At 35.3% G+C, this 23,547-nt stretch overlaps 1 protein-coding gene across 1 annotated transcript in view; it reads left to right on the forward strand.

The window, feature by feature from the left end:
* The window catches only part of TMEM170B (transmembrane protein 170B), a 43,098-nt gene extending 20,017 nt beyond the window's left edge, over positions 1 to 23,081 (forward strand). Inside the window, exons 2-3 of the mRNA XM_011962691.1 lie at positions 5,280 to 5,450; positions 14,992 to 23,081. Coding sequence (XP_011818081.1) covers positions 5,280 to 5,450; positions 14,992 to 15,122 — 302 coding nt within the window. The 3' untranslated portion in view covers positions 15,123 to 23,081. The remainder of the gene's footprint in view (positions 1 to 5,279; positions 5,451 to 14,991) is intronic.
* Positions 23,082 to 23,547: the final 466 nt, after the last annotated feature.

The following is a 23,547-nucleotide window of genomic DNA, read 5'->3' on the forward strand; positions in this document are numbered from 1 at the left end:
GGTTTTGTTGTTTTAATGACTTTCGGAATTTTAAATAAATACCTCTTATGTAACTTTATCCTAGAGTAGTGATTTCTGTCTCTACTGTATACCCAGTATGCAGTCGTTCTCATGCGCAGCCCAAGTGTATTAACCATTAGTGTAGTAGAGCATCTTCTCCTTTGATAAAGAATAGAATGAGAGCCAGGCATGGTTGTACATGCCTGTAGTACCAGCTACTCAGGAGACTGAGGCAGGAGAATCATTCGAGCCCAGGAGTTTGAGTTCAGCCTGGGCAACACAGCAAGACTGCTATCTCTTAAAAAAAAAAAAAAGAATGAAAAACTAATTTCTAAAAATATTGTATTTGCAGTAAAAATGTGTGTAAAATATTTCAGACTGATTGTTTAAAATAGTAAAGAATGTATAAAATAGTATCATTCATCTTTTATCTCTAAAAGATAGCCATTGTTAGGTATTCTTCCATTTGATTATATGTTTTCTGCACAGATATGAAAATGTACTTTTTTAAACAAATAGGATTATACAGTACGTACCATTCTTTAACTTGTTTTTACTCAGTATTTTTTAGACATCTAGAGAAATTCATTTCTCATAAGTAATGTTGTCGAAGGATTAAAAACAAAAGCACAGAAGATAATTTTTTAGTGACTTGGCAACCAGAGCTGATGAAAGTTACAGATTGGGAGCAGAGCTATTTCTAGTATTGTTTGGAGGCTGGAACAGATTATAACTCTGCTGCCTTTTACCCCACCAAAAAGTAACACACTGCAACAATCCAGACAAAATTAGTCTAAGGTGAGGATTATAGATAGTCTTGAGTGGGGAGTTGTTACAAAAGGAATTTCTGAGATATGTTCAGAAAGAAGGGATATTCCCTTCCGTAGAATTATGGTGATTATAGGCATGAGATGTTTCAAAGTTTCTGTTGTTTTGTGTATTACATTTTTTAAATGTTTGTTTTGTATTTTTTTCAGCACTAGCAAAGTCTCTCTGGCTTCCTCCCTTCATTATTACCCATTTGCTAGAAGCTTGGATGAGGTGGGCTATGGGTGGAGAGAGAAAACTGTGAGCCTCTGGGTGTTCACTTTAGCATAGACAGTTTAAGGAAAGGCTGTGATATTCCACTCCTGTCTTTTTACTAGGTGTTCTTCTTCCCAGGATCTTAGGCATCTGCTTTTGCTCTAGTCCTTAGGATCCTGCAGTTCTCTTCACCTGAACTAATCCAGTAGGTTTCATGTATTTGCCAATAGTGATTGGGCCTTAGACAGTCTTGCTTATCCAGAGTTGATCAAAATCTTTAGAGGCCCTATTCACTCAGGAGGTTATGTTGATCTGTCAGGTACTTCAAAATAATAGTAATAACACAAAACCTAACATAACTGTAAATATTCTCAAGATAGTCCATTTTTTCCATCATAAAGAGTATGATTTTTTAAAAGAGAGAAAGAAATGTAAAAGTTAATCTGACATTAGGGTACTTGGTTGATGTTGAGTCTGATGAAGGAATAATCCTGGACTGGTCATTGGAGAACCATTTGAGATTCTGTTTTAATTTTGTGATTATTTTTATGCCTTTGGTTTTTATAAAACATTAAACTGAAATTTTACTTTGCCTTCTATTAGGTAGATTTATTGTTAAGATCATAGCTACATATTTAGTAGTCAAACAACACTACTTTTTTATAATGTCGGATAATCTCCTGTTCATAGTGTTAAATATAGTCAATAAATTATTTCCTCTAATTGTATTATAAGAACTTTTTAAATGGGCTCGAGGTACAAGGTGGATTGTTGACTTTTGTATTGAAGAGTCTGTGGTTGTTGCAGAGCCTTTCCTTGTCTCAGGGTAAATTGAGAAAAGAGCTCCCTTGATGAAAATATACACCCCCATGTTATACTCCCTTACATTCTCACTTTATTAGGTTCACTTAGGAAAACCATATCTTACAATATGCAAATATCTTCTGAGCAAGTTGGGGTTTTTAAATTTTAATGTATTTATTATAAATTGAAGCCATTTGTTTGAGAGCGATGGTCTGAAATGCTGTTTCCCTGAATGCTGGAAGAGAAAAGCCTCTAAAAGGCAAACACTGTCTGTTTTTCCATAATCACTAGCTTCTATCTCTTGTGCCATTGAGAAACATGCATGGTAGCTTAACACACACTTTAAAATATATCAGATGTCTCTTATTTGAAATAATTTCAAATTGCCTGAGTCCATTCTATGTGCCAGTTCTTAAGAATTTGGCAGGGTTAAGCTGGTTTTTAAAAAAAATCTTTCTATTCCCTCTTTCGATTTTTAAAATTAAACTTTTTATTTTGAGATTATAAGAGTCACAGTTGTAAGAACCAACACATAGAGAGCTTATGTACTCTTTATCCAGTTTGCCCAATAGGAACATCTCAGAAATCCACAGTATAATGTATCGACCAGGATCTTGACATTGATGCAATCCACCAACCTTATCCAGGTTTTGCTAGTATTTCATGTACACTTGTACTCTTCTCTATGTGTATTTACTTCTATATAATTGTATCACTTACATGTATATCCACCACTATAGTCAAAGAAGAAATCCATTACCGCAAAGATCGCTCATGTTGCTTTTTAATAACCATACCTTCCTTCCTTTTTAGGGATTTTTTGTTTTGTTTTTTAAATTCTTAGTCATTTATGGTCTTGACCTAATTATTTTTCAAATTTATATCCATGCTTTTAAATTTTTTATCTTTTTTAAAAAAATCGGTAAAAACATATCTGATGAAACACACTCACTGTTGGCTGGGCGTGGTGGCTCACACCTATAATCCTAGCACTTTGGGAGGCTGAGGCGGGCAAATCACCTGAGGTCAGGAGTTCGAGACCAGCCTGGCTAACATGGTGAAACCCTGTCTCTACTAAAAATACAAAAATTAGCCAGGCATGGTGACGAGCACCTGTAATCCCAGCTACTTGAGAGGCTGAGGCAGGAGAATCGCTTGAACCCAGGTGGTGGAGGTTGCAGTGAGCTGAGATCACTCCATTCCAGGCCCCCCTCCACCCCAAAAAAAGGCACTCACTGTTTTCTCCTCCCTCACACAGATCACTTCTGTGACAGGTGATGTGTGTTTTTTTTTCCCACACCAAGTAATTTAGGATACCAGCTGGGTGTCCTACAGTTCAATTCAGTTCTGACATCTACCTGGTGTTGTTAGCATCCAGTCCCACAAGTTAAAGGCATAGTCCCAGAAACGACTCCCATTTAGACACCAGTAGAAAGCCACTTCACTGGTTATGGTTACTGGTTGACTTTAAAGGTTACAACTTGAGGCCAGGTGTGGTGGTTCTCGCCTGTAATCCCAGCACTTTGCGAGGCTGAGGCAGGAGAATTACTTGAGGCCAGGAGTTCTACACCAGTCTGGGCAACACAGGCAGATCCTGTCTCTACAAAAAATATTTTTATGGCCCACATGCATAGTTGTAGCTACTGGGAAGACTGAGGCAGGAGGATCACTTGATCCCAGGAGATGGAGGCTGCAGTGAGCTATGGTCACGCCACCGGACTCCAGCCTGGGTGATGGAGCAAGACTCTGCCTCAAAAAAAAAAAAAAAAAAAAAAAAAATCATATGGTATTCATTTGTGATGGTTTATTTCACTTAGCATAATGTCCTCAAGGTTCATTCATGTTGTAGCATGTGACAGGATTTCCTTCCTTCCCTTTTAAAACTCAGTAATTTTTCCATTATATGTGTACTGTGTTTTGTTTATCCATTCAGGGACTCTTGAGTCGCTATCACCTCTTGGCTATTGTGAATAATACTGATAAACATGGGTGTGGCAATATCTCTTTGAGATTCTGCTTTTGGTTCTTTTGGGTATATACCCAGAAAGGGGAATTGTTGGATCATATGGTAGTTTTGTTTTTAACTTCTTGAGGAGCCTCCATACTATTTTCCACAGCAGCTGTATCATTTTACATTCCTACCAACAGTATATATCCATATTTAATGATATTTGGATACATAGGTTTTGATTCATCCATTTTAATTCTATTAATGACTATTTTATTGACTTTTGTTTTACAATTGATAGTGACTACCTAGCCCAAATCACAGATGAGAGACTTTGTATTATGGAATGTTTGCATAACAAGGATGACCCTCAAGGTAACATCTAAATATTTTAGAGTCAGCTCTTTCAGGTATAAGTGAGAGAATCCTTACCTGAATAGTTTAAGTAAAAAGAGGAATTTTATTACAAGGGAACTGGGATGTGACATTGAATCTAAGGATGGTAATGTGTCAGGGCCTTAGAAATAACTCATTAAGGGACTTGATTCTCTCCTGTCTTTGATGGATCTTTTTCCTTCTTGTAACTTCACAAATCTTGAGCCTTTTTAGCTTCAGCTACCTGAAGAGCAAGGATGCTTAGTTGGCCCCGATCCAGAAGTCCCAGGGGAGGGGGACGATTGGCCCAGCTTGGATCCCTTGCCTTTCTTTCATACCTCACTACAGTATGGTCAGGGAGAAGGAGTCAGTGCAGGGACATCTGTGGAAACTATATGGAGTGACTGGGAGGCAGTCAGGTGACCAGAAGGAAAGGGAATGAGTGTGGGAGAATGAATGAAAAGTGCGCTTGTCCACGGTCTCTAAGCCGACATGTCAGTGAACAGTCGATTGAGATCACACTGGGGAGATAATACTGGAGCTTGAAAAGTTCTGGGTAAGGAACATTAAGATGACTAGAGGCAAATGATTTTCTTTTTTTAATCTGACTGATTTTTTAGTATACCAAGTTCAGGGCCACAAGGAGAAAATGCCTGAAATTCTTAAAAATAAAAGGTAAAAGTAATTGACTGATATCTGGAATGATTTGAATTAGAATTAGAAGGTAGTTAAAAACATTCTTAACACTGTTATTTAGGGTAGAAAACAAAAGATTCTATTTCAAATAGGAATTAATTTTTATAATGTATTCTAAGAAGTTTACACATGTATCAGAGGTTTAATATAAAATTGATGGATGATAGCTATATAATAGGGACATTTAGAAAAAATTAGAATATAGTGTTAACCTTTCGAAGCCATGGGAGAAATTATTTCCCCATCAGGCGTCAGCGATGATGGTAAACCTTATAATGTATTCAGTGCTGCTTGTGTCAGGCATGGTGTGAGGCATGTTTCTATGTATTATGTCGTGTAACCTCCCAAGTCATAGGTGCTCACTATTTGTTAAACTGAATTTTCTAAGTTGTATTTCAACAGATGATTATTAACACTTTGCTTTTCCTTTCAGAGATGTGGTACTGGATCTTCCTCTGGGCTCTCTTCTCTTCTCTGTTTGTCCATGGTGCTGCAGGAGTGTTGATGTTTGTGATGCTGCAGAGGCATAGGCAGGGAAGAGTCATCTCTGTCATTGCAGTCAGCATTGGATTTCTGGCTTCTGTAACTGGAGCGATGATTACCAGTAAGTTGATTTTGTTTTGTCTGAGGATGTAAGTTTGTATGCACTTACCATTTTGGTAGCTGTATTCTTATTATACATGTAACATTAGTGAGATATTTTATGTAGATTATTTGTCAACACTTAACACACTCCACCTAGAAGATAAAGATGCACTGATTTATTCATTGAACAGATAGTTGTAATTCTGCAATGTGAAGAGTCCTTTTACAAGGTTTTGTGGGAAACAGAAAAATTCATAACAGTTGGCAAGAGGCAAGGCAGTTCAATGGGAAAATTCACAGTGATTATAGTTTCTGCTTTAAAGTTGCTCACTTTCTAGGAAAAGGGAAAGGCATAAAAATATGTCTGTGATAATTATCATAAACAAAAGTATAGCCCTGAGGTCCTTACTATCATCTGCCTGTGACTACACAATAAAATTGCACTTTCTTCTTATGCACACATGATTATGGCCTACTAGAAATAAGCTGTGCTCGAGTGTCCTCTAGTGCTTTGCAGGTTCCCTGCTGTGCTGCCTCATGAGCTTTTTCAGACAAGTTTTCAGGTTCATTCCCTCTGGCCTTCTCTGCTTAACACTGTACTTAGGCCCAAACTCCAGCCTGACTTCAAAGAATTAGTTATGGTTTTGTTATCAGCAGAAGGTATCCAAGTTACCAGCAGCAAATCCATACAGGTCTGCAGCAGCCTCAATTCTTGCCTCCTCAGAAGAAATAATTTGACTGAGGGGTGTAAGACAGAAAAAGAGACCGAGGCAAGTTTCAGAGCAGGAGTGGAATTTCAAAGCTTTAGAACAGGAAAGAAAGGAAAGTACACTTGGAAGAGACCCAGGCGGGCACTTTGGAGGTTAAGTGTCCCATTTAACTTTGGTCCTACGACTTGCTGGCCCATTTCCAGTGTCTTGCACCCCTTTTCCTTCGTTCTTCCTTTAGGGTGAGCCGCCTGCATGTGCAGTGCCCTCCTTACACTTGGGAGGCGAGCATGCACAGTGTGTTTCAGAAGTTGTATTCATGCTCATCTGAGGCTTTCTTCCCTTTTCCAGTGGAATGCCCCCGAAGCTCGTACTCTACCATTTTGTCTTAATGCGCATGCTCGAGCCCACTTACCCATTTCCTGAGATTTTATTGGAAGCTACTGGTTACCAGTTTCAAGTGTTTTTATCCTTTGGAAAATTGTGTCTCCCTGGTGCCTGTGACCAGTTATCATTTTAGTGTGACAGCTGCCGGACCATCACCTGATGGTCACCTGACATTCCTAGGGGATAGGGGTAACCCTGTCCTGGCCCACTGCTGACAACTTACCTACTGTAACAATTTCTGCAGCTGCTGGTTGAGCAGAGCTTAGGTGTGCACCCTGTAGAGACTGGAGTGTGCCACGTCTGCTTGCTTAGTGTGGTTGTGCCAGAAACTGGGTGCCTTTCTGTGCTGCTATCGATTCTGTGACTGCCAGTACAAGTGTCTGTTGCCCTTCACATCTGGCCTATTCCCATATGTCAGGGTCAGCTCACTGCTACCACTGGATCTGTTTTGGGACTCTCTGACAGTTTCTTCTTCCTTTCTAGTTGATTCTTGCCTCAGAGATAAGAAGGCAACCTTATCTTTATGATGCAAGGGATTCCCTTCTTTACTCTTTCCAGAATGATTGATATCCTTTGTCTTGAGAGGAGAGCCCTGCTCCCATGTCCCTGGGTATGTCCTAGGCACTAATAAGACAACCATAAAATACTTGTGGGAAATGGGGAGGAGTCTGTTTTCTTATTCTTCAGTTGCTGTTTTTTTCTGTGTTATCTTGTGTTAAGTTTTTATAACTGCTTTTGTTGTTTCTGCATTCAACCTTTAATTTGATGATATGAATGGTACCTCATACGCTTTGTCATAGACAGGGTTTTAAACAGGTACTCAGGTTTAGCTAAAGCACATAGGAAAGGTAGAACGGAGACAGATTCCAGAGGGCCTTGGAAAGCTATCTGGGAAGTTTGGGCTTTTATCCTGCAGGTCATGGAAAACAGATGGATATTTTTGAATGCAGTTGGCAAGGGACAAAGCAGTTCAGTGGTAAATTTTGTTGTATAATTGCATACAGAATTAATGTATAGAAGCAAGAGAAAACCCTGAAAGAGCAGGGACCTGATCTGTCTTCATCACTGCTCGATCCCCAAAAATAAAACAGTACCTAGAACATAATTTATACTCAAAACATATAGGTTGGATGGATAGGAGGAGGGAGAGAGGAAGAAAGGGAGGAAAGGAAATAAAGAAGAGGGGATAGGGAGAGAGAATAAAGAGGAAGGAAGAGGAATTAAGAGGCATTAACTATAATCTATACTTGAGGCCAGGTTCTGAACTACAATAATGGCCATAGGTTGGGAAGGAAGGAGTTAATGTAAGAACTATACAAAGGACAAAAAATCTAAATTAGTTATTAATTGTGGTGGCATACAAAGAGATATGAAAGGGGCTGCTAGTAGTTTTTGACATGGCCACTGTTGTAATTGTGGAACCGTGAACAGAGGAGGAAGGAAGAAGGAGCAGCTTGTTTGGAAGTTTAAGTGGTACGTGTGTGTGTGTGTGTGTGTGTGTGTGTGTGTGTGTGTGTGTGTGTGTGTGTATATATATATTTGCATATATTATTGCAAAACTTTAAAGAGAGCGTGAGAAATTGAATTCTTCCATTTGTCTCTGATGATATGTGTGTATATGTAACCCATTTGCAATTCAGTCAAGAATAAAGTAAGCCAGTGATTTTAGAAACTGCAGTGTTATATTTTTAAATCCTTAAAAATGTAAGTCTGACACAATTTCAAGTAAAAATTGTGTGTGTATTAGCAATAAAACATTTAATTTTTTCTGGCTAATTATCTGACCTGCAAACAGGTGAGTTAGGAAAACTAGCCAATGTGAGTAGTGATATTTATTTTCTTAATACAAATTGTGAATACTAGTGCACTCATAGCTGTGTCTTCAGTTCAGTTATTGATTGCCAAATATCTATATTCAGTAAGATGCTGCTGACTGAATATAGTTGCATATTCATTATATTTTGCTGCTACTTAGATTTTATTTTGAAACCAGAGTGATTTTTCATATAGTATTTTTAGTTCATACCAGCATTGGGAGAAACTTGTTTCTATATAATGTCTAATTTTAGCTGTTTAATTTTAGCCAGTCTAAAGGTGTCAAGTAAGTTCTCATTGTTGGTTTAATTTGCATTTCTGTGATTATTAGTGAGTTTGAGCATCTCTTCCTATGTTTATTATGTATTTAGGTTTTCTTTTCTACAGATTACTTCTTTACATTCTATGGTTTTCTTTTGGTATTCTTGTTTCCTTTTTAAATTACAGGTATTTTTATATATTAGAGATATTGACCTCTGGTTTTGGACTTTGCAAATAATTTATCTCAGTCTTTTATCAGTTACCTTCATCCATGATATCATTTACAGAGCAGAAATCCTTGATTTCAATGTGATCAACTTAAAGAGTTTTTGCCTTACGGTTCATAAAGATTTTATTAAAGAAGTTATCCCCCATACCAGTGCCAAAAGATATTCTGATATATTTTCTTCCATTAATTTTACAGGTTTTCCTTTTGTATTAAGGTCTTTAATTCGCCTGTAGCAGGAATTGGCAAACATTTTTGTAAAGGGCCAAGTAATAAATATTTTAGATTTCGCAGGCTGCTGGTCTCTGTCACATTATTCAGTTCTGCCAAGGTAGTGCAAAAGCAGCCATAGACATATGTAGATGAATGCGCATGGCCTGTTTCAGTAAAACTTTATTTCCATTTACAAAAAAGGCATTGGGCATTCAGGCCATAATTTATCCTCCATATAGAGTCTACCTTTGTTTTAGGTATTAGATAGGATTCTATGTGTTTTTTTCCCCCACTGCCATATAGTAAATCAATTTTTATCATACCATACACTAAAAAAAAATCATTTCCTTATTGATTTGTAGTGCCACCTTTATTGTGTATTACATCCTCAAAGTACAGGGATCTGTCTCTGAACTCTATTCTGATTCATTGGTTTTTTTGGTCTATTCTTATAGAAGGGTCACTTTTTTTTTTATCCCAGTAGTTTTGTGGTATATCTTAATATCTGTCAGGAATAGGTCCCTCCTGTTGCTTTCCTTTCTCAAAGTTTATAGCTATTGATGGAGCTTTATTCTTTCATATAAATTTTAGACTGTGTCTGTGGATAGCTCAAAAAGTATGATAATGATTTTTATTAGGATTTAACTGAATATAGAGGATAATTTGGGAAGAATTGGCATATTATATCACCCAGGAACATGTAGTGTATCTGCATTTATTGAGATCATCTTTTACGTCTCTTTATTAGAGTTTAAAAATGCTTTTCTCGATAGGAAGTTTGTATGTTTTTTATTAAGTTAATTCCTAAACACCTGTTACGGCTATTGTGCATGAATATCTTTTGATTACATTGTTTAGTTTTATTGGTGTGGAGAAATACTATTAAGGTTTGTAAGTCAGGTTTATGAAAGATTAACAAAAAACTGGTTCTTTGGAGAGATAAGATGAATAGACTGCTGGCAAACTAAGAAAAAAGGATTAAGGCAAAAGAGTAAAATACAGAGCGTAATAGAAGAAATAACTAAATCTCAGTAATGAAGATAGAGAATTATAAAAATAAAATAGTTTTATGAACAGCTGTACCTAAATATAAAATGTCAAAATTGACATAAGTGGAAATAGGAAATATGAATAGGAAAATAATTATTTTTGCCAATTGCAATGTTAAAGACCCTTCTTCCAAAAAAACTCCAGGCCCAAAGGGGTTTACGGGAGAATTCTACCAAACTTTCAAGAGCAACTAGTTCATATTTGATCCAAGTTACTGCAGAAAATAGAATAAAAGCTGTGCACAGCTTATTTGCAGAGGTCAGTGGAATCTTGTTGCTGAACAAGATGAGGACTACACCAGAACCTTAGGAATTGCTATTCTTGGAATGCAAAAGATAATTCAATGTCAGAAATAAGTGCAGCTGTATTTCAAGAAAACATTATTGATGAACACTACGATCAGAATTTCATATAATTTTCATGTATCATATAATGTTATTCTCTGAATTTTAAAAAATCACTTTAAAAATGTGAAAACTATTCTTAGCCTACATGCTGTACAAAATAGGTGGGTGGGCCAGATTTGTGGATTGTAGTTTGCCAACCTCGATCTAACTGTGCAAACTGATAGAATGAACATATTATTAAAACTAATTCTTCCCTTATCCTTGTTCTATTTTTTTTCTGTTTTTCTACCCATAGCTCTTTGTGTCTCTGCACACTTAACCTTTATGATATGCTTGCTTTTTTTTTACTTTTTCCATTTTAGAGATAGGGTCTGGCTCTGCTGCCCAGGCTAGAGTGCAGTGGCACACTCATACCTCACTGTACCCTTGAACTTCTGAGCTCCAGTGATCCTCCCGACTCAGCCTCCTGAGTCGCTAGGACTACAGGCTATCATTTGCTTTGTCAGGAAATACGCAGGGCAGATCACATCACTTTTTATTGGAATGCCCATTTGCAGGCACTTTTATGTTGTGTATCAGTGTTTTCTGTCTACTGATGACTCTTCTATTCCCCTTCATCCTTGTAGTTTTGTATCTTTTACTCACCTTCAAGTCATCTCGGCACTATTGCTTTCTCCACTTCATTTGGGATCTTTCCTTATGTCTAATTGATCATATTCACCACTGTTCCCAGTGGCAGATCCACATGTGTTATTTATTTCAAGCACCCTATCCCACTTCTTTAAATGCCTGCATATATTAGCCTCATAAATCACCATGAAAATAAAGATCTTAATGTACTCTTTCAGCTAGCTGTTGTTCAGCAAGACACCCTAAGAAGAGTGAAAACTAAAGAACAAACTGGGATACTTGTTAAAACAATATATAACTTCATATAATTGTAAAAAGATTAATATCTAGACTATATATTTTTTAGAAACCCTGTGACTTAAGTAAAAAGACAACCCAGTAGAAAAATGAATAAAGGACTTAAGCATTTCCTAGAAGTAGAAACCCTAATGGTTAATATGTGAAGAGAAAATCACATTAATTGCCAAGGATTTATAAATTAATCAGATAATATCTCTTACCCACTAGATTGGCAAAAAAATAAAAAAAAAAAAAAAAAGGATATCACCTGCCTCTGAGGATATGGAGTAACTGAAATATACATTGGTACAACTAATTTGGAAAAATAATTTGGCACTATCTAGTCAAGTTGAAAAGGTCCATACCATAGGGCTGAGCAATTCTGGTTTTACCCGTGGATCATGGAGAAACTCTTAATTGCATGTGTGTGCTAGGGGTCGTGGACAAGAACAGGAGCAGTGTTTGTGATTGTAAAGGACTGAAAACAAAGAAATGTGGTTGGCCACAGAATGGATAAATAAATTGTGGTATATTCGTACTTGGAATTCTGTATGGCAGTGAAAATGAATAACTTATAGCTGAATACAAGGAATATAGTTATTTCCTATTATATTCCATAATATATTTGTGCCCTGCTTTTTTAAATCAAGAATTTATTTAACTTTTTCATTGTATACCAATATTTTTGTTTGAAAAATAGGATTGAAAGATATCCTGGCATTTAAAATGAAATATCTTTCATATCCTGATATTTAAGATGAAAGTTTCTTGGAATTTTAGGGACGTTTTAGGCAAGTTAGGTATAGAAGTTGTTAGATTTAAAAAATTTTATTAGGTGAGTAATATATGATTATATTCATTATATAAAACTGAAAACATTGTAGATAAAGCAAAGTCCCTTTTGACCAACACTCTCAAACTAGTGCTCTTCTCAGAAGCAAGCCCTATTTTCAGTTTGGTATGTATCCATCAGATATTTGTTGATGCATTACATTCACTCGTACATATTTACATACATACATGCATACATACATATGTATGTATGTACTAGTAGAGAATATGTATTGTTTTATGTTTTATTTTCTTTGTTACATAGATGATATGTCTAAGTTATTTTTATTTCAGTTCATACAGATCTATATTTTCCTTTTGAAATTGTATGGCTTCATGGTATGGACTTCATGTAGTTTATCTCCAGCTGATGGTGGACATTTATTTTGTTTTTGTTTGATTGCAAAAATGCTGTATTGATTATGTGTTTATGCTTGTATATGTGTGTGTTTATATTCTAAATACTAATCATCAGTTTGTTTTGCATATAGCAAATACTTTCCAGTCTGTTCCTTGGTGTTGATACCTGTATGGGTTTTACTATTTTTTTTGTGGTCTTAAGAAGATCTCTTTTCCTAGGATCATAAGTATAATTATCTTACATTTTAAAGTTTAGATATGTACTTTTGTTTTTAACATTTAGTTATTTAATCCATCTGAAATTTATTTGGTGAATGGTGTGAAGCAGGGACCTAAATTTATTTTTTTGAAATGGCTACCAGTCGTTCCAACACCATTTATTGAATGCTGAATCACTGATTGGAATTCTTTATCCTTTACTACTATGATGACTACTAGCCAAAAATTTGTTGAGTACATACTAAGATCATCCACTATTTTAAGCACTTGACAAGTGTCATCTCTTAATCTTCATGCCCACCCATTTTACAGTTGAGGAAGCAAGGCATGGAAGGCTAAGTGATTGCCCAGTGTAACACAGTTGCTAAGTAGTGGAGCTTGGATTTTAATCTAGGAGCTCCAGAACCCGTGCTCCTCACCTTATGTAAGCATGTAACATTTGAATTGATACATTTGTTTTGCATTTCGTGGCAGCCTGAGCTAGTAATTGCTTTGATTTTCCCCTTCTTGTGGATCATGATTGAAAACAGTATCAGAGGGATGGAGGCCAAATTGTGGTTTTTAAAATGGAAGATAGTCACATAAATCTAGGATGAATCCAAAGAGAAAGAGTATTACTCTAATTTATTTTAACATAATTTCTGATAACAAAGTTGTAGGATACTTAATATTTTTAAAGAATGTCATCCAGTTCTACAATTTGGTTATGTGACCAATTATACAAGTGATTTTATTGTTTGATTAAGTAAATGTTGGTGCTACTAGGAGTTTTGAGATGCTTATTAGCTGCTTTATCATTTTCTGAATTCTTTGTTCTCATTTTCACTTAGTATAAATATGAAGTGATAGAATGATTTTGGGATTTATAGCCATACTAACCTGGATTGAAAAATCCCAGCTCTTGTACTTGCTCTATTTCCTGGGGCTAGTAACTGAACCTCTCTGAACCTCTGTTTTTTTCATCTTTAAATTAGATGATAATACTGAGGGGGTGGTATGATATTTAAATATGATAATATTTTTAAAGTTCCTAGCAAAATACATAGTATATGGTAAGTACACTATTTTAATTTCCTTTTATTTTAAAACATGTATATGAAAGTCTTTGATTTAAGTTAATAATTTGCTTTTCCTGTTTACATCTCTTGCAAAACAATACAATAACTTTTATTTGGAAGATTTTGGGTGAAGTACAAAGAATTAATCTTTAGCTAATTTTTTTCTAAGTTGACAAGTAAAAATTATATTCTAATTTTCATGACTAGGTTTCAGTCTTAATTGTAACTGTCAATTCAGTATCTTCAGATAACTTCTTTTCTTTTTCTTATGTTCTTTTATCTAACCATTTTAGGATATATAGACAGTTTTGCTAGAAAAATAGTTTTCAGGCCATCTGCATCTGTGAGATGGCGTATTATAATTTAAATATTTCCTCCTTTTTGGTTCCTAAATGTGCTTTTAAAGTTAGCCACTTAGATACCACATCATTATGGATGGTCTGTGAAGATCAGATGTTGAATCAGATGGGCACTGAGGTTCCTCATATGCTGAGATTCTCCCGTTCTTGGAAGTGTACATTACCTAAGGAACCTCACTAGAATAGATGTCAAGTTCATTTTCTATTCTTATTAGACATCAAGAAACTAGTCTCCAGATAACTTAGAGTTGGATGGTTTATTTAAAAAGCAATGAACTATTTTATATGGTAGATTGTGAGAATTGTGAGATGGATTAGTCAGGTATTATATTTTACACGACATTTAAGGATTCATATTATTCAAAAAAGATACCTTTAATATCAAAATATTTATTAATAATTTAGAAATTACATTAAATTATGTTATTTTTCTGCATTATTATTTATAATTATCAGTATGTTATGTTGTATATTTACAAAAATGCTACAGAGGTGTAGCTAATTAAATGCTCAGGTGAGAGGTTGCAATAATGAATTATTTTTATGAACGTATTTGCTATCAAGTATGGAGCATGTACCATAAATACATATCTTTTGGTTGAATAGAAAAGTCTGTTTTTCAAATAAGTGGCTAAGTGTATTATGGTAAGGTGTAACTTTCACCAGTCATAGGGAAACTTTCTCATAGAAAGTGGATAAAATGAAAAAATACGATGACTTAAGTTTTGATGAAATGAAAAGAGCTCTTAAGGTGCAGCATGCAGTGTGTTATAAAACGAGTGACTGTGTCCCTTCATTTGTCTCCCGTTTCTCCTTAGGTGCAGCAGTAGCGGGCATTTACAGAGTAGCTGGGAAGAACATGGCTCCTTTGGAAGCGCTGGTATGGGGCGTTGGACAGACTGTACTGACATTAATCATCTCCTTTTCAAGGATCCTCGCTACACTTTGAGGTTTCTGTGGGAATGTCTTACTTCACATAAGGAAACAGATGTACAGATTCCCTGAAAACGGCGTTGTTAACAAGTGGAAATGAAATGGTGCAAGAATGTGGACTGAGCAGGTCAAAGCATAAGGAAGACCTTGAGCTGTGTGGAAAGATTGCCCTCTGGTGTTCAAGTGATTGCACTACCGCACTGCACCTTATGTGCCTCTGTCTCAGGCAAGGTGCATTAAGACACTATGTAAAGTTACAAGAAAAAGCACCTTGTTTAGCTGCCTATCAGGTTAACATTGGTGTTGAAAATCATCGTTCCTAACAGTGTTGTGTTAAGTTACAGGGACGTTTGGAAGTATTGATATATGTGCCAAACTCTTTTCTTTTTGTTAACATTGATCATGTGACAATTTGCAAGCGTAGATGTAGCTGAGTGCTGTGAACATATTTGACATGAATTCAGGTAATGTACTAAGATTTTTGTTCTGTAACACTAAATCCCGTATGAGTGCTAAATACTGAATTCTTTAATATGAGAGAAATTATTTGGTTTTTAATGTTGCGCGTTTCTGGGATTTAGGGCTTCAATATGTTTAGGTATTATTGTTATTTAATTGATGTGGAAGATAAGTCTTCTTAACTGAAGACTAGCTCAACCGTTTTAAGAACTCAGAGTAGCTCTATAGGGTGCATACTTTTCACTAACTTAACACCCTTTTAATAGCTTCCCTCACGCATACATATTCTGTTTATACAAATTCAGAAACTTGAAGGGTCATACACATTGATTGTAGTTTGTGCGTCATAAAAATGTAATTTGAAAATTTTCTTAAACATTTGTAAGAAAAAAGTCTGAAATGCATGTTGCATTCTTTGACCCTTCTAAAGAAAGTTTTTGCCTTGTATCTCATGGACAAAACATCTTTATAACTAGTATCTCAGTGGGATTATATTACGTGTTGCATATATCTTGATTTTTGACAAAACATAAACAGTCTTTCATTCTGGAGTATTAACTGTTTTTACAGAGTGGCCTAAATTAGGCTCTGGAAATAAAGACCTCATTTGTAGATATAAGTAACAAGTAAGTTATATAGGAAGAGTAATAAACTTACTTTACTTTGGACATGTGGCAACATCATAATTTTGCTAAGTGAAAATTGGGAAATATAGTAGGTAATTTTAAAATTCGGCAGTTAGTCTCAGCATATCAATACAGTACAGAACGTGTATTTGAGTAATTCATTTCAGTTGTTCAGTTCTTGATTTATGATAGGAAGTTATGATTTAAGTTTACTAGAAGAATCTGTGAGGGCGTATGTTAAAACTGGAAATGTCCTTTATATAAAACATTTTAAGAGGTTCTGGCAATACGTAATTGTAAGAGTATAGGAAGTAGGGTTGAACTGGTCTCCTAATGAGATTTTTTTGGCACCAGATACAGTTATAATGTGCTAACTCAAAGGAGACATTGCAGAGAATGTTAAGGATAATCAAAAAATAACCTGGTAGCCTTGCTGTTTAATCCAATTTGCTGTAAAGGTAGGCCTTTGTTATATTCCATTCAAATTTAAGAACTTTGTTACCCGTACCACTTTTTCTCTAGCCAGAAGCAGAATATATCCACAACTTATCAATGAGAAGTTGGAGAGGCAGTACTTTTCCCAGTATGGAAGCCAATTTAGGGGATTTACTAACACTGGCTTGGAAATTCGTTTTTAAAAAAATAATAAGCAACTATGCATGGATCTTTGAAGTAAATCTTAAAATTGATTATTTTTATTATGTACAAGCCTGAAATTGTTTTCATGTGTTCTTTATATTCCTGATGTTTTTACAAATTAAATTTAGGCATAACTTTTCCAAGTCAATCTGATTTTTTCTTTTCTGCCAGACTTGAATTGTGTTCTTCCTTTATTTTGGCTATTCTGTGAATAATTTAAAGCATTCATATTCTTCCAGAGGAATTACCAATAGCATGTGGAAATTGTTTCAGATCTACAGAAGGAATACTTATTTTAACATATGGTTATTTTATGATTTAAGAAAGTTACGGTAAAGTAATATGGAGCACGATTCATAATCCAAAATTAATGAGAAAATAACTTGGATACATTAAATGTACCAATGTGTGGACCAAAGAGATTTAAACTCTTGTTTTTACTCTAGAATGAAAGTATAATTGAGCTGTTAGTAATTAGTTTGTAGAGTGCCCTGCAGTTATCTCATTATCAAGTTGCTTTACATTATGAATTGTGTGTGTATGTGTATCCTTTTAATTTTAAGGGTTATTTTTGGTTCCTTTGCTGTTTTCAGTTATTTCCATGGAGATTTTGTGCAACTGTCACTCTTTTGATGTTTTGAGATGCAGTTGAATAGTGTGTTTATGAATTGTCTTAATAGCTATTTATATGCTGAGATTTTTTAAAAGTTGGTAGCTTTCCTATAGACACAAGAAATGTTTAATGATATATATACACACACATATATATCATTATATACGTATATAGAGAGCTGCTGTATATGAATACAGTCTACTTGGAAAGCTTTTTTTCAATGAACACTTTCATGTTCTAGTGGAAAATTTGTTCAGTGTAATGATCTTTTAAATAGGTTTGAGGATGTTTGAGAATTTTGAATTTTGGAAAAATTTTCTTCACTTAATAGAGCTGGAGACCCTTGTTTGGGACATGACAAAAGCCCTTATTGATGTATTTGGGTTATATACTTCGTTAAAATTTATATATGATTTAGCAGTACATTTTCTTCATGACAAATGCAGGAAGGGAGGGAGGATCCTCTATGGTGGACACTCCTTTATTTAAAAAGTGTTTAATAAAATATTGTTTACAGTGAAATCAGCTCCCCAAAGAAGGAACTCCTAACTAATTATTGTTTAACATACTGATTAAAAATGCCCATAGTTGACAGCTAGTCAGGAGGCCCCAGATAAACTACAAATAATGCTTAAAACTTTAAAAGAAGGAGAACTAGTCGTCTTCCCCATGAGACAGTTCCAAGGTAATACCCTACCTTGCTTAGGATAAACAAAGTCCTAAATGATGGCTATCTTCAGGTCCTGTAGCTGAATTATTCTTTATATCTTAATGTTTACCAAACAGTGTTACAGTTTGTTACCCAATATACTTTCTTAGTATTTGCAGCATACATTTCACTGCTCGAAAAAGTATAAGGGTTGGGTTTTGTTTGTACTTTAAATGACAGAAATAAAGAAATGAGTTGGCCTGTATATCTTGTATTTGTGATATAAGGAACGGGATAATTTGAAATCACAGAATGTTGTGGAAAAGGTCTTTAAAGAACCTCTAATGAAGAAAGTGCAGCTGCCACATTGATGTACCTAGGCTGCCACTCATACACCAAATAATTCTCTTCTGTAAACACTTTGTGGATCCACTATGTAAAGTGCTCTACCAAGTATTTTCTCTAGTAAGGAGTACAAGAATTACCAAGATGGAATTCTTTACCTTGAGTCCACCAAGAGCTAGCAAGATGATTTTAAATCCTAAAAAGTTTGGGACAACATTTTGCTTCCTGATTTTAGTTGAGAGTTAGCCTGTTTTGTCTCTCCAAATTCTCATTTTCCTGGTTCATCCACTAAATAGAATTTCCATAACTGAGATATCATGGCTGTGACATAGTGAAGAGAATACTAGACTCCAAGCCAGCAACACAGATTGAATTAAGACTCTGTCACTTGTCAGCTTTTTGACCTTGAGTGAATCACTTAACCTCTCTGAGCCTCAGTTCATACTCTATAAAATGTGACTAATACCTCATGTAGTTATTGTGAGGATTATGTGAGATTGTTTATGAATGGCAAAGCAGTATGTATTTGACAGTAAATGATCAATCGATAGTCTCTAGAATTTTTTTTAAATTACATTTTGCAAGTGCATTACCAATTGAATATGTTGTTTTGTAAAACTCATCAGTTTTCTTTCATTTCTATATTTTCCCTACATATACTTTAGGAAAGAAACTAAAAACGTTCTCTTAGAATCTTGCTTCATCTCCTTTTCACCTTTTCTTTTTAAAATCAGCAGATCTTTAAGAACCTTTTGTGAATTGGTGGTGGCAGAAATGGCCAGTGCAAGGAGGATTAAATTAGGAGTTCTGTTGACCTCTGGTTAAAATAGGACAAGGGTAGAGAGGTAGTCAGCCTTGACTCCTTTACCTAATCCCACTTACTTCCCTTGGATTTATTCAGCCATGTTGATTCATTGACTTTCTGCTATTTGCTAATTATTCTTCTTGAAAAGTAAGAGCGATATATAACCCTTCTGTCTTCTATATGTCTGTTTTCTGCTGGCCCTGGGCCTTTGGCTCTGCAGTGTAGTTCTAATTCTGTAGAAAAATAGAATGATATTCAGTATCTACCAAGTCCTTTATTCCACTGGCCAAGGGTGCTTAAGCCCTAGCTGTTATTTTGTTTCTTTTTTTTTTTTTGAGATGGAGTCTCGCTCTGTCACGCAGGCTGGAGTGCAGTGGCATGATCTCGGCTCTCTGCAAGCTCCGCCTCCAGGATTCACGCCATTCTGCCTCAGCCTCCCAAGTAGCTGGGACTACAGGCACGCACCGCCATGCCTGGCTAATTTTATATTTTTATTAGAGACAGGGTTTCTCTATGTTAGTCAGGCTGGTCTCAAACTCCCGACCTCAAGGGATCTGCCCACCTCGGCCTCCCAAAGTGCTGGGATTACAGGCGTGAGCCACCGCACCCAGCCTTTTTTTTTTTTTTTTAACTTTAAGTACAATTATTTTAAATTTATATTCATTATATAATTCAGGGAGTAACAAAATGCCTGGAGCAATTTCTGAAATATTCTCAAACCACTTCACTCTTGACACTACAGATTTTTCTCTCAGTCTCAATCAGAATCTCTGCAGTCATTATTTGTTTTTAAGATGTGAGGGACGAGGAAAATTACTGAAGAAATTCTAGCAGATTTCGATTGCAGAGAAATTTGGTAACACTTTTTGGGTAACTGGGTAAATTACTATTTCTTTTAATAATCGGGTGAAACTCTTAATTGTTAAAATGGACCAATAATCGAATGGTTTTATAATCTTTCTTAACTTCCTGTCTTTGTTACAACATCTTGGAAGAAGACTCTTCAGGATAAAAAGGATATTATTTGATTACAAATTATAGCGTTTAGAGACATAATGCACAAAAACAAAAACATGTTTGACAAAGCGCCCTACTTCCTGTGAAACATGATTTCCACGCTTTTGTTAGGACTAGAAACTAGACTGGATGAGTGTGTATACTGCATGTTTACACATGCCGTGTTTATATGTGAGGCTTCACTGACCACCGTGCATTTTGAAACTGGATTACATTCTGTGTGTGTGTGGTGATAGGTTTGATCTTCTCACTTAAGGAGCTCTGTTCTGTGTAGGCAGTACAGTGTTAAGGAGGTTGCTGAATTAGTTATCTAAAAATGTATCCATGAATTTGGGGTAAATAATGCTTAATATTTGAAGTATTTTCAGTAAATGTGGAGATATATCAGATAATACTTTTAAATGAGTGGAAACACTCACATTTCTGAGTGAGCTATGAACTATAATCATCTCTTCCCCTGAGTTTAGAGAAGTTGTTTTCACATTCTTTACATTTATGGCACATATATTGAACTTACATAATAACTCTTCCCTGATTTTGAGAACAAATTTAGCAGTTTCCTAAAAATCTTCCTCCTCTTTCCATACAGATGTCATATGTTATAGTTTAAACATATGTACAATTTTTTGATAGAATCCAAGGAGCTGGTTTAGGAAAGAATATTAACACCTACAATTGTGCAGCTCTAATCTTACTGAAAAGTAAATACTTCAGGCAAGTCAAGAGAGCATGAAGCTCATACATATGTTTTTAAGATTATGTACTGCATCCACGTATATCTACTCTTGGTAGTAACATGACTCTACCCTTTTTGGGAATGGATTTAGGTGGATAACTGAAACTGAAAAGCAGTTTGACACAAATACACAGAAAGAGGCATTGCGGTGCATCATCAATCATCTGAGTCCCGTAACTGTAACACTTTTTTCTCTTAAATATAGATCGGTAGTTACTAAAAATCACCATTTTAAAAATTTTATTCTGTCTTGCTGAATTAAGCAGAAATCACTTTTTATAGAGCCCTGTTTAAATGAGTGTTAACTCGAGAGGACTACTGATGATGAAGCTTCTCTTGTTTTTAAAGTATTGACACATCATTGTAAAGTATTTTTGGAATGGAACATTTTAAAGTTTTCTCCACAGAAAGCAACATAGTGGCACCTGTTGAGTAAATCATCATGAAAATGACTTACTTTTAATAGCAGATGAGTTGATAGTCTAACTGTTGACACCTTCTTAATGTTTGTGATATTGGATGCATTTACAATGGAAGAATTTTTTTAAAAAACTTTGGCCCTCTCACCAATATACACATTCAGACTTGAGCTCCACACATTTAGATGAACAAATAGGAAATTAACAGTTTTTTTTGTTTTAGCCCTCCAGAATTCGTAGGATTCTACCGTAAATATTAGCCCCTGACTCTAGTTATTCTGAGATGAGGGAATCAACTTTATCTTGAAAGTTAACTAGCTAAAATGTCTTTATTTAAATAGCAAAAATGTAGTTGACCTGACAGGTATTAAAAGTCTCACTTTCAAATTGTGTTAACTCTCAGACCACTGATGAATCATTTGGTGAATCACAGGCAGATTTTAAAAGCTAAATGAAGCCTTAGTGCCTTGAAAGTTAAGATACTTGTGCAAAGTGGATTTAGCAAGATTCAGGATGGGAGTTGGCTAGGTACACATCACCCATGACTGGGAATTCAAAGTTTAGAAAGCCTAACAAATAGTAGCTACTAACTTCATATGGTTCAATGTAAATCAGTTACTTAGTCGTTGACTGTGACAGATGACAGCTACTTTCGCTATATTTTCATGATGTGGTATTTTTCTCTATTTTTTCTTTTTCCAAGTATGACATGGAAAAAAAATGTAGTTAAGAAATTAAGTGTGAGACTTTAAAATTTAGTTTTGTTGTAAACTAGAGATTCTAGTGAACAGTGTTAGTTTTATACTGTAGTACAGGGCACACACTTTAACCTTTAGAAATATGTTTACCATCAGGGATTTATTTTTACTATAGAAATACTAAATGTACTGTGAAGCTTAAAGACAGGAGAATAAATGCTGGAAGGGTAATATACAAAAACAAAGGCATATTTGATGAAGTACCCTGTGTTATGTGAACACAATTTCCCCTTCTGTTAAGACTATAAACTACACTGTATGAGTATGTGTACTGCATGTTTACATAAAACAGTTTAATTTTGAAGGATTATTTTAAAAACTATGTTTATATATAATACCTAACAAGCTGTAAATATTGTATATTATTGATTTTTAATTTTATATAAGCAATTTTTTATTTCCCAATTCATGTACAAATCTCATTATGTATATAGCATAATTTCCTGGAGAACACAAATTTTGCAGTGAATTTTAAGTATTTTAATTGCAGTAAGCATCAGTTTAGCCTAGAGATGTTGATCTTTATTTTAAATTATTTTTCACCATTCTCATTTTCTTCAAAGGGCAGCAATAAACATATGCAAGTTATTTTTAACTATAGAAAGTAGGTCTACAAAGATAAGATCTAGGTTTCAATTCATTTCTTTAAGGAAAAGATGCACAGTTACTATCATTCAGTGTCTAATCGCAGGACCATTTCTGAGGTCCTCATGTGGCTCTCCTCTTTGTAATATACAGGGTGAACTCTTTACTGATACACACAAAACAACTGTTAAAAGTGAATCCAGCACTTAAATGTCATTACACAGAATTTATTGGATTAAAAATTTGTAATATACAGTATTTTAATAAAGTTTCTGTATTCAATTTCATGCACTTATATATAAATAAACCTGTCTTTGAAAGCTTTATGGGGTGTTCGACTCTTGGTGACACATCTTTTCAATTCATTCACTATGGACTCAAATGTCTTCTCTTGCCTTTTTGTCAATTTTTCTGGCCCAGTTTTACCTACAGCTTTAGGAGGTAGTGCTTAAAAGGTGAGAGGCGACCAGCCTGGCCAACATGGTGAAACCCCGTCTCTACTAAAAATACAAAAAAAATTAGCCAGACGCCGTGGTGTGTACCTGTAGCCCCAGCTACTTGGGAGGCTGAGGCTGGGAAATCACGAGAGGCGGAGGTTTCAGTGAGACAAAAACGCGCCACTGCACTCCAGCGTGGGCAACAGAGTGAGACTCTGTCTCAGAAAATAAATAAATAAATAAATACATAAATAAAGGTGAGAGGCGTAAAGTCTAGTTAACAGACTTGCCTAGGACCAATCCTGGCCTACATAACATCTACTTCTGAGTTACCGTTTAAAGAAGCATGCTAT

This window comes from Colobus angolensis, unplaced genomic scaffold, assembly GCF_000951035.1.
Source record: "Colobus angolensis palliatus isolate OR3802 unplaced genomic scaffold, Cang.pa_1.0 Scaffold6, whole genome shotgun sequence".
NCBI classification, from domain to species: domain Eukaryota; kingdom Metazoa; phylum Chordata; class Mammalia; order Primates; family Cercopithecidae; genus Colobus; species Colobus angolensis.